This window comes from Coenobita brevimanus, chromosome 72, assembly GCF_032717465.1.
Source record: "Coenobita brevimanus isolate Jiangsu-jjx chromosome 72, ASM3271746v2, whole genome shotgun sequence".
Classification (NCBI taxonomy): Eukaryota; Metazoa; Arthropoda; class Malacostraca; order Decapoda; family Coenobitidae; genus Coenobita; species Coenobita brevimanus.
Window position 1 is genome coordinate 42,443,417 of NC_137025.1, and position 16,264 is coordinate 42,459,680.

Sequence of the window (16,264 nt, forward strand, 5' to 3'; positions counted from 1 at the left end):
AGTGTCACCTAGGCCTATAGTGTCACCCAGACCTACGCATTGCCACCCAGAGCTACACAGTGCCACCCAGGCCTACACAGTGCCACCCAGACCTACACAGTGCCACCCAGACCTACACAATGCTACCTAGACCTACACAGTGCCACCCAGGCCTACACAGTGCCACCCAGGCCTACACAGTGCCACCCAGGCCTACACAGTGCCACCCAGACCTACTTACATAATGATGATAACCTCCAGCAGTCGCGAGAGAAGGTGCCACTATCATCATCATTATCATCATCATCATCATCATCACGGCGGCGATCACCTTCATCAGAGAGAGAGAGAGAGAGCGAGAGAGAGAGTTGTATTGTTATCACGAACGGCTGAACAATAGCGTGTCTGGATTTTTTATTTTATTATTACGTGTATTATTATTATTATTATTATTATTATTATTTATTATTATTATTATTACGCGTTTATTATTATTATTATTATTATTATTATTATTATTATTATTACTTGTAGTAGTAGTAGTGTTTTTTATAGTATTTTTTAATGATATAGTTAAATTTAATATGATGAATTTATTACTTATTATATTTACTAGAATCATCGGTCATGTAAATAACTCACTTAGAATCTCCGTAAAATGATTTAAGGATTAATTTCACGGGTTTGAAATAAAATTAATGTACATTCAGACCTTGGGCAACATGATGAGGGAGGGGCGTAGGTGTGGACGTCAACAGGTGCGAGGGGCGACTGAACCTATCCGCCTGTCACCACCTCCCTTATATACCCTCCGCCACCCCGCACACCTGCAGGATGGAGGGGGGGGGAAGCACACACCTAGGGGGAGGGGGAGGGGCAGGGGAGAGGGGGAGAGAGAGTAAGGTGTGTTTTATCCCATTCGTTACCAGACCCTGTTTTTTTTTTCGCTTTTACGTTGTTTTAGTAAATATCGTTGTGTTACTCTCGTTAGGAAAGACAGCTGGTTAATGAATGGGGGAGAGTAACAGCCCAGTTTAATTCCGACAGAAATGGAGGTGTTTATAAGCTAAATTTATCATCTAGGTCTGTAAAGATTAATTTGATAAGGAATAATTACTAAGTACGTTAATTGTTGGACTGTGTGTATTATAGATGAACAGATGGTGAGGTAAAAACCACACACACACACACACACACACACACACACTTCTCGAATTCACGTTCAGTCTCCATCTACGTAGACTTCCCTACCCTCTCTTTTTCCTATCTTCTCCTCTCCCTGTCTGTTTCCTTCCTTCCTTTCTTCCTTCCTGTCTGTTTCCTTCCTTCCTTTTCTTCCTTCCCTGTCTCTTTCCTTCCTTTCTTCCTTCCCTGTCTGTTTCCTTCCTTCCTTTTCTTCCTTCCTGTCTTTCCTTCCTTCCTTCCTTCCCTTCCTTACTTCCTTCCCTGTCTGTTTCCTTCCTTCCTTTCTTCCTTCCCCGTCTGTTTCTTTCCTTCCCCGTCTGTTTCTTTCCTTCCTTCCTTCCTTCCCTGTTTGTTTCTTTCCTTCCTTCCTTCCTTCTCTGTTTCTTTCCTTCCTTCCTTCCTTCCCTGTCTTTCTTTCCTTCCTTCCCATCCTTCCTTTCTTCCTTCCCTGTCTGTTTCTTTCATTCCATCCTTTCTTCCTTCCCTGTCTGTTTCCTTCCTTCCTTCTTTCCTTCCTTCCCTGTCTGTTTCCTTCCTTCCTTCCTTCTCCACCCCACCTATTGTCGCCACCAGCACCACATATCTCGGGTCAGTCGCCATTTTTAAAAGCCACGTGAAAGACTTGCATTAAAATCCTCGCCAAAACAATGCACATTTTCCCTTGGTGCGTGGGACGGGGGGCATTGTTGGAGTGGATTGGTATGTGTATTGTATGTTATGAAGGCGAGATTTTGCTGTGTTTATGTTTGAGACGTGTCGTAAAAGACGAATCCATCTATCTGTCTGTCTATCTATCTATCTATCTGGCTGGCTGTCTATGTATTTATTTATCTATGTTAGTCTGTGTATGTTTCTTCATATGTTTAGCTTACATATCTCTCCACACATACACACACACACACACACACACACACACACACAGTCAGTCTGTGTCTATCCGTATGTCTGTCTGTCTGTTTAGTCTGTATATCTGTCCACACACACACACACACACACACACACACACACATACATACACACAGTCAGTCTGTGTCTATCCGTATGTCTGTCTGTCTATTTAGTCTGTATATCTGTCCACACACACACACACACACACACACACACACACACACACACACACACACACACACACACACACACAGTCAGTTTGTGTCTATCCGTATGTCTGTCTGTCTATTTAGTCTGTATATCTGTCCACACACACACACACACACACACACACACACACACACACATACATACACACAGTCAGTTTGTGTCTATCCGTATGTCTGTCTGTCTATTTAGTCTGTATATCTGTCCACACACACACACACACACACACACACACACACACACACACACACACACACACACACACACACACACACACACACACACACACACACACAGTCAGTCTGTGTCTATCTGTATGTCTGTCTGTCTGTTTAGTCTCTATATCTGTCCACACACACACACACACACACACACACACACACACACACACACACACACACACACAGTCAGTCTGTGTCTATCTGTATGTCTGTCTGTCTGTTTAGTCTCTATATCTGTCCACACCACACACACACACACACACACACACACACACACACACACACACACACACACACACACACACACACACACACACACACACACACACACACACACACACACACACACACACACACACAGTCAGTCTGTGTCTATCTGTATGTCTGTCTGTCTGTTTAGTCTGTATATCTGTCCACACACACACACACACACACACACACACACACACACACAGTCAGTCTGTGTCTATCTGTACGTTTATCTGTCTATTAAGTCTATATATCTGTACACACACACACACACACACACACACACACACACACACACACACAGGAAGGATTGGTAAGGCATATTTCTTTTTCAGGTTGTAATTTTTGCATACTGTGTAATTTGCGTCAGAATCAGAATTCGAAATATTTTAGCGTTTTGTGTGAAGGTGAAATTTTGGTGGGAAAGTAAGATATCTGAATTTTGAGAGATTCTGGTGTTATTTATTTATTTAATTATTATTATTATTATTATTATTATTAGTTATTACTACTGCTACTACTTCTACTACTATTATTATTTCGATTCTGAAGTTCTTGAGGTTAAAAAGATGAGTTTTATTTGTAGGCCGAGTTAAATGGCTTTTTAAAATCGTGAAATTTGATCTCAGTTGCCATAAATAAGATTGAGAATTATAATTTTTTTTTGGTGGGTTTGAAGTGGGACTAAATGGATGATGTAAGTTTAATATATATAAAAAATAGTTATACATTTTTCTGTTCAAAGCTAAAAATTACGAAGATTTTATGAAATTTTTGTCGTGTTTTTTTACTGAGAAAAGGAAAGAAATTAATGTATTGTTAGAGTTTTAAGTGTGTGTGTGTGTGTGTGTGTGTGTGTGTGTGTGTGTGTGTGTGTGTGTGTTTAGTGAGTGACAGATGCATGAGGATTTAAAAATATGTATGAGAAAAAATTATTAGATTTAAAATTGAAAGTAGGTGGGATTTTAGTCAGGTAAAGTAATCCGGGTGAACTTGACAAGCTGTGGAGATTATAGTGGATTTATTAAAGGGATTAATGGGTGAATAAATAAATAAATAAAGAGAAATAGACGTTTGTGTAGCTATGTAGTCTTGAAATTTGGTGAAATATTACTCGAAATATAAAACGAAATTGTATATTGGAATTCCTTTTGCCAGTTTTATATAGTTCAGTATAATTTTTTCAGGCTTTCAATATTTGATGAGATATAGGGATGGGGTGGAGAGGTATATGAGGGAGGGGGGTGTGAGTTGGGAGCAGGGCAGTGAAATGGCGGGGGACAGGGCGACGTGGAGGCGATTTGTTTGTGGCCACCCCGTACGGGATTGAAGCGTCTGGCAATAGATAGGTAGATAGATAGGTATTTGAAGGAAAAATGTATCATCATTTGTAATAGGAAAGTTTGGATATATATTTAGTAAATGTATAAAATAAATGAAGATTACCTGAATAATTAAAAGGAAAAATATGTATCCAAAAATATTTTTACGGAAGCAATATTTTTGGTATAAATTCGTGTAGGGCGCGGAGTTTTTTTTTTTTTTTTCGGTTTTGAATATTGTAAGGTAAGGATTTTATGATTTTGAAGGGAAATTAGCAGTTATGGTTAATTTTTTGTGTGGTAACGTAATTAATTAAATTTTCTAGAGAATTGACGAGATTTATTGGGAAGTGTATGAGCGTAAGTAGATGAAAATGAGAGAGAAAAAATATATTAAACTAAAATTCGTGTGGATTTACATTTCTCTCAGTTAAGCTTTAGGGTAATATAAAACAAACTGTTGTATTGAAGGCCAAATTTCCACGAGATTCAGAATGTATAAATGTATGTTATGAAAAAGCTGCGAATGTATGAAAATGAAACTGAGGATGTATGAAAGTGAAATTGAAAATGTATGAAAATGAAAGTGAAATTGAGAATGTATGAAAATGAATGAAATTGAGTGTATGAAAGTGGAATTGAGGATGTATGAAAATGTGTGAGTAAAATTGGGAATATACGAAAATGTATGAAAGTGAAATTGAGGATGTATGAAATTGAAATTGAAAATGTATGAAAATGAAATTGAAAGTGTATGAAAGTGAAATTGAAAATGTATGAAAATGAAAGTGAGTGTATTAGAATTAAGTTGGGAATGTACGAAGGTCAAATTGAGAATGTATGAAAATGAAATTGAAAATATGAAAATGAAATTGAAAATATGAAAATGAAAGTGAAATTGAGAAAGTAGGAAAATGAATGAAAGTGAAATTGAGTGTATGAAAGTGGAATTGAGGATGTATGAAAATATGGGTAAATTTGAGAATATACGAAAATGGATGAAAGTGAAATTGAGTGTATGGAAATGTATGAAAGTGAAATTGTATGAAAATGTATGAAAGTGAAATTGAGTGTATAAAAATGTATGAAGTGAAATTGAGTGTATGAAAATGTATGAAAGTGAAATTGAGAATGTATGAAAATGTATGAAAGTGAAATTGAGCATTTATGAAAATGTATGAAAGTGAAATTGAGCATTTATGAAAATGTATGAAAGTGAAATTGAGAATTTATGAAAATGTATGAAAGTGAAATTGAGTGTATGAAAGTGAAATTGGATGTATGAAAATGTATAAAAGTGAAATTGTGTATGAAAATGTATGAAAGTGAAATTGATCGATATATTGATTTCACAACGCTTTACATTATTTTTATGGCGGAAATACAGACATATATATTTTTTCTGTTTTTTTACTTCATCAAAACAATTTAAAGAACGTAATATATTTTGTGTTTTTCTTCGAAGTTTATCAGTTTTTCCATTTTTTTTTAAATCTTGGAGTTGGATGGAATGTTGATATAAAAAATAATTGTAGTTGAGAACGTGGATTTTGGAATGAGTAAAACAATAAATAGCAAAGAAACATGTTGTCAATGTGTAAAAGAAAAAAAAAAAGGATATATATTTTTGCATTTTTTTTATTGTTGTCAAAATAAAATAGATTAAATATAGTGAGATAAAGAAGTATTAAATTAATTTTTAGAAACATTTTTTTTTTTGCGTTTTTCTTTGGCGAGGCTCTAGTTAAAAAAAAAAAAAAAAAAAGAAAAAAAAAAAAATTAAATGGCGGAAGCTAAGGACTCGCATTCTTGTCGAGTAAGGACGCTCCCTAACACCGTTCCCTTGCCGATTTATCTTGGATGCGTTGTTAGAATGATGCAGGTAACACAGTTGAGAACGGCAAAGTGTGATAAGCAAAACAAATCGCTTAGGAAGAGGTGTTATGGATACGTTGTTAGAATGACGCAGGTAACACAGGAGAGAACGGCAAGGTGTGATAAGCAAAACAAATCGCTTAGGAAGAGGTGTTATGGATACGTTGTTAGAATGATGCAGGTAACACAGGTGAGAACGGCAAGGTGTGATAAGCAAAACAAATCGCTTAGGAAGAAGTGTTAGGGAGCTTCCTACTTGTACAAAATAAGGTTGCTTTACATTTAAAATAGAAGATGGTGAGTGAGAGACTGACGAGGAGAATGTGAGGTGGAGGGGAGGAGAGGGAGGAGGAAGCCAAGGATGAGATGGAGGGATGGAGTGGAGAGGTATACGAGAGAGGGTGTGTGTGAGCTGGGAGCAGGGCAGTGAAATGGCGGGGGGACAGGGCGACATGGAGGCGATTTTTTGTGGCCACCCCTTACGGAATTAAGGCGTCTGGCAATAGATAGAGATAGATAGATAGACGAACAATATTGAACCACTTGTGTACTATGTCATAGTCAGGTAACAAAGAGTGGAACATGTACAACGTTCACTTACACGGGTATAATGATGTTCTATACTCCTTTTGCTCTAACTTGGCCTACAATTGTGAAACGCAGCTCTACACTTTCAGGCCGAGAGGTATTGATCTTAAGGGCTACCGTTCACTGGAGGATTGACCTACCCTCACCCAGTGCCTCACGCTTGGGTATAGGTGTGTGTGTGTGTGTGTGTGTTTGTGTGTGTGTGTGTGTGTGTGGAAGGTAAGTGTACAGGTGTGATGCTAATTAGGAAGCTGACATGATCTCTCTTAATTATGCTAGACTAATTAATTGACAGGTAATTACCTGAGATAAGGAATTTAACCTCAATTATTTTTTTCTTTGCCTCGTGTTTTTTGTTATTGTAATTATTTTGTTTGTCAATGTCTTTGTTCTTGGTGGATCTCTCTCTCTCTCTCTCTCTCTCTCTCTCTCTCTCTCTCTCTCTCTCTCTCTCTCTCTCTCTCTCTCTCTCTCTCCATTAAGAGATTTGAGCAGGAATATAGAGGAAGTGAAAAAGAAAATGGAGTATAAATGTAAGTTACAGGGCACACTATTTTATTATGTCACCTTCCGCCCCTCTCCTTCCCTGTTTCTCTCCCTCTCTCTCTCTCTCTCTCCCTCCCCCCCTCTCTCCCTCTCCCTCCTTCCCTCTCTCCCTCGTCATTCTCTCTCCTTCCCTCCCTCCCTCAACCACTTTCTCTCCGTTCCTTTTTATCGCCTCCTCTTTCGGCATTCTTTCCTCCCCTCCCTCCCTCCTTCTCTCCCTCCCTCCCTCCTGCTTCATTCTTTCTCCCTCTCCCCCTCCCTCCCTCCCTTCCTCCCATTCTCTGTCCCTCCATCGCTTCCTACCTCTTCATTGTTCTTTCCTCCTCTCCCTCCCTCCATCCTCCTTCCTCCTCCACCTCCTTCCATCTTTCCTTCCATCTTTCCTTCCTTCCTTCCTTCCTTCCTCCCTTCAATCCTTCCGTCTTTCATTCCTTCCTCCCTCCTTCTTCCCTCCTTTCCTTCTTCCCTTATCTTCCTTCTTCCTTCCTTCCTTCTTTCCTTCCTCCTTTCCTTCTTCCCTCCTTCCTTTTCGCCTTCCCTCCCTCCCTTCTTTCCTCCTTCTCTCCCTCCCTTCTTTCCTCCTTCTCTCCTTCCCTCTCTCCCTCCTTTCCTCCCACTCTCATCATTTTTCTTCCATCTCTTCGTTCCCTCTCTCCCCTCCCTTCCTTCTCGTTTTCCCTTCCTTCTCTCCCTCCCTCCTCTTGTCTTCCTCCCTCCCCTCCTTCCACTCTCTAGTCATTATTCCTTCATCCCCTCCCTCCCTCCCTCCTTCCTTCCCTTCCACTATCCCTCCCTCCTTCCTTCCCTTCCACTATCCCTCCCTCCTTCCCTCCTTCCCTTCCACTATCCTTCCTTCCCTCCCTCCTTCCCTTCCACTATCTCTCCCTCCCTCCCTCCTTCCTTTCCACTATCCCTACCTCCCTCCCTCCCTCCCTTCCACTATCCCTTCCTCCCTCCCTCCTTCCCTTCCTCCTTTCCTTCCTCCCTCCCTCCTTCCCTTCCACTATCCCTCCTTCCCTCCTTCCCTTCCACTATCCCTCCCTCCCTCCTTCCCTTCCACTATCCCTCCCTCCCTCCTTCCCTTCCACTATCCCTCCCTCCCTTCCTCCTTCCCTTCCACTATCCCTCCCTCCCTTCCTCCTTCCCTTCCACTATCCCTCCCTCCCTCCCTCCTTCCCTTCCACTATCCCTCCCTCCCTTCCTCCTTCCCTTCCACTATCCCTTCCTCCCTCCCTCCTTCCCCTCCACTATCCCTTCCTCCCTCCCTCCTTCCCTTCCACTATCCCTTCCTCCCTCCCTCCTTCCCCTCCACTATCCCTTCCTCCCTCCCTCCTTCCCTTCCACTATCCCTTCCTCCCTCCCTCCCTCCCTTCCACTGTCCCTCCCTCCCTTCCTCTATCCCTCCCTCCCTCCCTCCCTCCCTCCCTCCCTCCCTCCCTCTCCTTAATTACACAGGAACAAAAAACTCGGTACTCTTCCTCCATTTTTTGCTCCAGGGAGAGAGAAGAGAGAAGGGAGGGAAGTAGGGAAGGGAGACAGCTGGAGGGAATGTGTGTGTGTGTGTGTGTGTGTGTGTGTGTGTGTGTGTGTGTGTGTGAGAGAGAGAGAGAGAGAGATTCAGTAGAGTATGGAAAAAGTAAAGACAGATTTCGAAGAAGAGATAGATAGATAGATAGATAGATAAATAGATACATAGAGAGAGAGAGAGAGAGAGAGAGAGAGAGAGAGAGAGAGAGAGAGAGAGAGAATTGAAAAAAATGTAGTTATAAAAAAAAAATCGGAGAGGGAAATGAGAATTCTTAAAATGGAAAAGGGAAAGACGAAAAGAGAAAGAAAAGAAAGGGAAAAAAGATATGAGAGAGAGAGAGAGAGAGAGAGAGAGTACACGAGGAAGAAGAAAAAGTTGACAGGGAATTGATTCTGAGAGACAGGAAGAGAAAGAAGAAGAGAGGAAGAGGAAAGGAGGGAAGGAAGTGGAAAAAGAGGAGGAAGGTAGAGAAGAAAGTGGAGGGAGAGGTGAGGAAAGAGGAGGAGGAATGGAGAGAGGGGGGAGGAGGAGGAGGGAGGAAGAGAGAGGAAGAGGAAGGAAGGGTAAAGGGAAAAGGGCAGAGTATAAGTAGAAGAGGAAATGAGCAGGATAGAGAGGAAACAGGAAGATGAAGAGAGCAGGAAGGAAGAAGACGAAAGAGGAGGAGGAGGAGGAAAGAGGGGTAGGAGGAGGAGGAGGGAGAGGAGACGGGAGGCAGTAAAGGTGAATTAATATTTTTATCACAAACTTAGCAGGAGAGTATTAATTGAGTGGAGTATAGAGGACCGAGGCAGGATTTATCTATTGTCACCTCACCTGTCTATCTATCTATCTATCTCTCTGTCTGCATGTCTGTATAACTCGTATCTAAACCCTCATATTTATCTATCGAGCGATCTGGGGGTCTCATATCTATCTGTCTTTCTACCTACCTACCTACCTACTTACCTACCTATCTATCTACCAACCTCAGTCTGTCTACGTCTATCTATCTATCAGTATATGCATATCTAGCTCAGTACCTAAACCTTTATATATATCAATCGTTCTATCTATCTGTCTGTCTATCTATCTATCTGTCTATCTATCTATATTGTATCTTTGTTTATTTGTTTATCTCTGTCTGAGGTTATTTTCGTCGATCAAGGAGGCTCCCTAACACCTCTTCCTTAGCGATTTATTTTTGAGTCCGGCTGGTTAATATCATTCTGTAGCCTACTTATCCAAAGCTTGGCGATATTAGAATGATTTAAGCAACACAAAAGACGGTAGTGACGTATAATAAAATAAATCGCTTAGGAAAAGGTGTTAGGGGGCTTCCTTAAGCGACGAGAATACGGGTGTGGGTGTTTTTTATGCATTTATTATTATTATTATTATTATTATTATTATTATTATTATTATTATTATCATTATTATTATTGTTATTATTATTATTATTATTATTATTATTATTATTATTATAAGTGTATCCCAAAGTATATTACAAATGGTATCTTTATTTTATTTTTTTTTATTACAAGCCTGCAAAATTCTTCCCTGAGAGAGAGAGAGAGAGAGAGAGAGAGAAATTTTCCATAGATGATGATGATGTTGTTGTTGTGGCTCCAGGTTCATCTGAAACGTGAACCCAGTGGACTGCAGGCTGAAGTTGCCCTCCTCTTGCAGTCCACCATCGTCCTTTTGGGGGATAGGAGGGAGTTGAGGGACGACTGTATAACCAGGCAGTGAGATGCCCGGTTATATCAGTGCCATCACGTGAAGGCCTCTCTCTCTCTCTCTCTCTCTCTCTCTCTCTCTCTCTCTCTCCATTATCCCCCCCTAGAATGTTATTTGTCTGTCTATCTATCTATTGCCAGACGCCTTAATCCCGTAAGGGGAGGCCACAAACAAATCGCCTCCATGTTAAATATGCCGTCTTTATAATGTTTCAGAAAGTATCGTAAATTAAAAAAATATATATATGCAAATTTCTAAAGGTATCATAGTGAAAGTCAATAATACATTCAGTTTTATTTTTCAAAACTACAATTTACTACATTAATATCGTGTGTATATATATTTTTTTTTCGGATGCGTTTTCTGTATGTATAAAAATAGCGTACAAGCAGATGGTTGCCATGGTATCCAAAAATAAACCACTCTGGGTAGGTTGCTGAGAGAGAGAGAGAGAGAGAGAGAGAGAGAGAGAGAGAGAGAGAGAGAGGAAGTAGTTGATGGCAAGTTGAAAATTGGACAAAAAATAATAATACTGGAAAGGAGAGAGAGAGAGAGAGAGAGGAAGTAGTTGGTGGCAAGTTGAAAATTGGACAAAAAATAATAATACTGGAAAGGAGAGAGAGAGAGAGAGAGAGAGAGACGTAGTTGCTGGCAGGTTGAAAATTGGGGGGAAAATAAATATTGAAAAGGAGAGAGTTTGAGTTGAAAATTGATTATTGGAGAGACAGGGGTAAAAAAAAAAAATGTTGAAAATTTTAGTTAATGGAGAAATTAGAGTTGATGGAAAAATATGGAGTTGGTTTTTGGATTTTTTTTTTTTTTTTTTGGGGGGGGGAAGAGCCAGGATTTGATGGATTGAGAATTGAAGGTTAGATTAATTTTTGCATGTGAGTTGATGGAGGAAAATGCTGGTTATTGAAAAGCAGAGGCCAAAAAAATGATGTAAAAAAAATAATTAAGGACTCAGTAATTGAACGATAGGTAAAGAAAATGGAGGAGGGATTGAGGAGTAGGACTGAAGAGGAGTGGAAATTGACGGGCGAGATTTAGAGCAATTATTTAGTATTTATTTATTTATTTTTTAGGAATTGAAGGTATATAGATAAGAGATTCGGGTTCTTATCTCAGCGGCGTTGGGTAGGTGATAACAAGCGACCCTTTGATTGGTTAATTAAGAATGACCTGGAATTATACAGCAATTAGGCTTGTTAATTGGCTTCATAAGGGTAGTTAATGACCTGGGATTAGCTAGAAGGATAGTTATTAGTGGATAGGAAGTAGTTGAGGAAAATTAAGGATAGAGGTGAACATTTTTTAACATTAGCAAAAAATGTAACTCCAAAAATTATCAAAAATTTTAGGTGATGTGTGTGATTAAGGTAATTGAGTTTTTTTTAAAGGTTAGACTTAGGACTATTTGTAAGGCCGGAATAGCATTGGTAGCCCCTTGGTAGCCTCAGTAGCCCCTTGGTAGCCCCCTGGTAGCTCCTGGTAGTCCCTTGGTAGCCCCCTGGTAGCCTCTCAGTAGCCCCATGGTAGTCCCCTTGGTAGCCCCTTGGTAGCCCCTTGGTAGCCCCCTTGGTAGCCCCTCAATGGTAGCCGTAGCCCTGGTGTTTGAAGGTGACGGGAGGGCCATAGTACTTGGGGTGTTTTGCCTTGCCGTAGTAGCTGACTTTTGCTACGTAGCCCTTGTAGTGGTCGGCTGTGTAGTCCACCTGGGGGGAAAGGGGTGATTAGAGAGAGAGAGAGAGAGAGAGAGAGAGAGAGAGAGAGAGAGAATTACATTTTTCATTCAGTAATTACATTGAGCACACTTGATGAAGGGATATGTGCAGAGGAGAAGACTGTGCTTGTATATCTTCTATCTGTCTATCTATCTATCTGTCTATCTATCTATCTGTCTATCTATCTATCTGTCTATCTAATCCCATAGGTCACTCAACGTATATTCTCTGTCTATCTGAAAATCTCTTTGTGTCTTTAAAATCACTTCGATTATCGTCAAAATTTACAAACTGGCTTTTTTAAGATTACGAGTTAAGCCAACCCTCTCCTCAGACAGGCTGGCTTAGAGTGGCTTGGGGAGGGAGTGGGTTAGATTGGAGTGGTCTTGAGTGGTTTAGCTGTCTTGAGTGGTAGGATTTTATTGAGAGCTTGAGTTACATTAGTTTTATTATTTTTATTTATTTACCGTATATATTTTTTATTTTTTTGCAGGGAAGTAAATCAGGTCTGCATTACATTATTTTTGATTTATTTACTTTATTAATGTATTTATGTATTTATTTTTTTGCAAAGCAGTGAGCCAAAATTACATTGAAAGACTTCTAAATTTCTTCCCTTCTAAGATAGTCATGAGGAAGTGAAAAAATATGATCCTTTGAATTAGAATGAGCTTTGAAGAATGAATTAAGTTAGCAATAAGATAGGGTTACTTACGCTCTTTCTCTCTCTCTCTCTCTCTCTCTCTCTCTCTCTCTCTCTCTCTCTCTCTCGTCGGTTGAGAAAGCTCCCGAACACCTTTTCCTTAGCGATTTATTTTTTTTGGTATGGCGGGCTAATATAATTTTGTTCCTTTATGCAGAGTATGGCGACATAGGATATATATATATAGCACAGAATAGGAGAGTAAGGCGCAATAAAATAAATCGCTCAGGAAAAGGTGTTAGGGAGCTTCCAAATCCGAGGAGAGGAAGTTAGATTGGGTTAGGGGAGGTTAGGAGGAAGTAGGTGAGGTCAGCAGTATTTGATTTTGAGTTAATTTTAAAGATGGGGAAAATTTTGCTTGTGTTGATTTAAGGTGTGTTAGGATGGATAGATGAAAGTTAGGATTAGTTAGATTTTAGGCTAAGTTAGGGCAATTGTAGGATATCATATAGTGAAGTTTTAGTGGTTAGATTATTGTGTTAGGAAGTTAGATGAATTCGATCAGAGGTGGAATATTCTAACTTGATTGATTTCCTGTCTGTAATTGATTTTATTTTTATTTTTGGAGGAGAAACAAGGAAAGGAAGGTGACAGAGATTCTCCTCCTGTTCATCCTAAATATATACATTCTTAGTTATGTGGGTAAAATTGGATGAGTTGAAGAATGAGTTAATTTAGAATGATTTAAGAATGAACTGAATTGGGGAGAATGAAATATAATGACATAAACAAATTAGGTTCAGATTATTTAGGATTTAGGCAGGTGAGTTGAAGAATGAGGTGTGTTAGAATGATTTAAGAAGCTGAAATTAGGAAGAATGAAATAGAGTGACATACTAGGTTAGAATGAAATATTAAATTGGGTTAGGTGGGTTGAAGAGTGAGTTGGGTGAGTTTAGAATGATGTAACAAGATGAATTTACGAAGAATGAAGTAGAATGTGTGTGTGTGTGTGTGTGTGTGTGTGTGTGTGTGTGTGTGTGTGTGTGTACCTACCCTCTGCTTCCGGCCATCAGGCAAGTCAACCCAGTAGGTGCCGTACAGAGCCTTGCCGTCACTCTTCTCGTGCTGACCAAAATCCGTCTTCTTGTAGTCATCATGAACGCTGTAGTCGAAGTAGTAGGGTAGGGGCTCCTGTCGGGGGGGGGGGTTGTCGATGAGTATAACTATCTGTATTATCTGTCTATCTGTTGCCAGACGCCTTAATCCCGTAAAGGGTGGCCACAAACAAATCGCCTCCATGTCGCCCTGTCCCCCGTATTATAATGATCCTGCTGCTGTATGTTTGTTTGTTACCGTAACACAGCAAAAACGGGGTATGTAGAGCAAGTTTGTGTTAGAGCAAGGTACCTTGAAATGCTCTAACTTGATGAATAAAACAATTTCCAGTCCAATCGGGCCACCGGTTCCCAAGTTATGACATTTCTGACTGAAGATAGGAAGTGACCTGACATCGAGTGGAGGCCACAGAAGGTGACCTTTAAGTGGGTATAAAGAAAACATTATTCCATATCTGTGCTGGTTTAATTGAAGCGATAGTTGGTAGTAAGTGGTGGCGACCATCATCCACTCACTTGATGTAGTGCTCCCTACTTCTTCCTTCACCATTTATCAATTTTTCTGTCTGCCCTCCTCTCTTCCTATTTCTCGCATCTTTCCTGTCACTTTTTGCTTCTATTCTGGTGGCTTTACATTGAGTGACAAGTCAGATGGTTTCCTGTAAGCCAGGAAACCATTTACAACGCTGGGTGGTAACCATATAACCAACCCATACATGTTCCCTGCTTGTCAACAACAGCTGCTTGTGATTCTCTCTCTCTCTCTCTCTCTCTCTGTCTCTCTCTCAACGTACATGTATGTATGTATACTCACCGGCTTGTAGACTGGTTCATACACCTCTGGATCTGCCTTCACGAGGGAGGCTACCAGCACCACCACGACTGCTGCTACCTGTAAAATTGTGGTAAATTGTGGTAAAGTGTGGTTGATTGTGGTAGGAGAGGATGTTAAATGGTATGTGGTAGAGAGTGGTTGATTGTGGTAGGTGTTACATGTGCTCAGTGGCTGATTGTGGTAGGTGTTACAGGCGCTCAGTGGTTGATTGTGGTAGTTGATTGGTAGATTGTGGTAGTGATGGTTGGCTAGTGGTTGATATATTTTCATTTATCATCATTTTCATTTATATTTATTTTATTTTAGTTATTTATTTTACATCTATTTCATTTTTCATATACGTAATCTTATATTTACATCTATCACTGAAAAAAATAGTATATGCAGTGTTTCAAAGGACTTCATGTAGCGTTTAAAATAATGTAATAATTTTATGCAGGAGAGATGCTTGGAGTGACCGAAGTGAAATTACCCAAAAGCCACAATGGCAAATAATAATAATAATAATAATAATAATAATAATGGTAATAAAAATAGTAATAATAATAGTAATAATAATAATGATGATAATAGTAATAATAATGGTAATAATAATAATGGTAATAATAAAAACTAATAATAATAATAATAATAACAATAATAATAGTAATGGTAATAATAATATAGTAATAATAATAAATAATAATAATAATAATAGTAATAATAAAGCACAATGATTTTAACTTAACCCTCTGACAGCGTAGAGGGTTTTTGGTGTGAATAAATCGTCCATCGATAGCAAGAACGAAAAATCCACTTTGAACACCCCAAAAATTGAAAAAAAAAAAATCAAAAATATATGAATTATTACAGTGGTAGGAGATATCCGATTTCCCGTTTTCTATGCATGTGATTATCGATATGGCCTGGAGTTTTTTTTATTTTTATTTATATATATATATGTTTTTTTTTGCTCTGCCTTTTCATGGATTTTTTTTTTCATTTTTCGACGCCTGTGGTATTGGGATTTATAAAGGTATTAGAATTGTTAATGGATGGAATTTTTTTTATGGATATTTAGATGCAAATTTTTAATAATGACTATAGATGTGTGTGTGTGTGTGTGTGTGTGTGTGATATGGAAGGTAGCCCTGTTTTTTTTTTTATATGTTTTTCTGATTAATATTTTTGGTGTTTATCTGTCATTATCTGCAGTGCTGTATCTCTCTATCTATTTTCATCATATATATTTTTTTAATTTCAGAAATCGATTTTTATTTTTTGAGTAATTGCTCCTACCTTACCAGTTAACCTGTTTTATTTATTTATTTATTTTTATTCAGTTAACCTTTCTTATCCAGCCAATAAATCCTGTAGTGGAGATGTACGTGTAGTTATTTCTTGTAGTTGTGGAGGATTTCGTGTAGGCCAGATAAATCCTACCTAGAGATTTAATTATGATAGAGCTATAATGAGGATAATATTATAGGGTAATTATCTTCCTTTGAAAACTGTAATTATATTGTTCGTGAAATTAATGTTTGAGTAAAGTGAAGAAAAAATTTGTAAATAATATACATATGTCTATTTCATCTATATTGTACTCTACTGTCTGTGCTTTGACTCTACCCCCCCTCCCCTCCCCCTCACCCCTGTCT

At 39.1% G+C, this 16,264-nt stretch overlaps 1 protein-coding gene across 1 annotated transcript in view; it reads right to left on the reverse strand.

Moving 5' to 3' along the window:
- Positions 1-11,896: 11,896 nt before the first annotated feature.
- LOC145407128 (uncharacterized) overlaps positions 11,897-16,264 on the reverse strand; it is a 5,502-nt gene continuing 1,134 nt past the window's right edge. Inside the window, exons 2-4 of the mRNA XM_080278146.1 lie at positions 14,607-14,798; positions 13,731-13,868; positions 11,897-12,022 (exon numbers count right to left, since the gene is read on the reverse strand). Coding sequence (XP_080134272.1) covers positions 11,897-12,022; positions 13,731-13,868; positions 14,607-14,798 — 456 coding nt within the window. The remainder of the gene's footprint in view (positions 12,023-13,730; positions 13,869-14,606; positions 14,799-16,264) is intronic.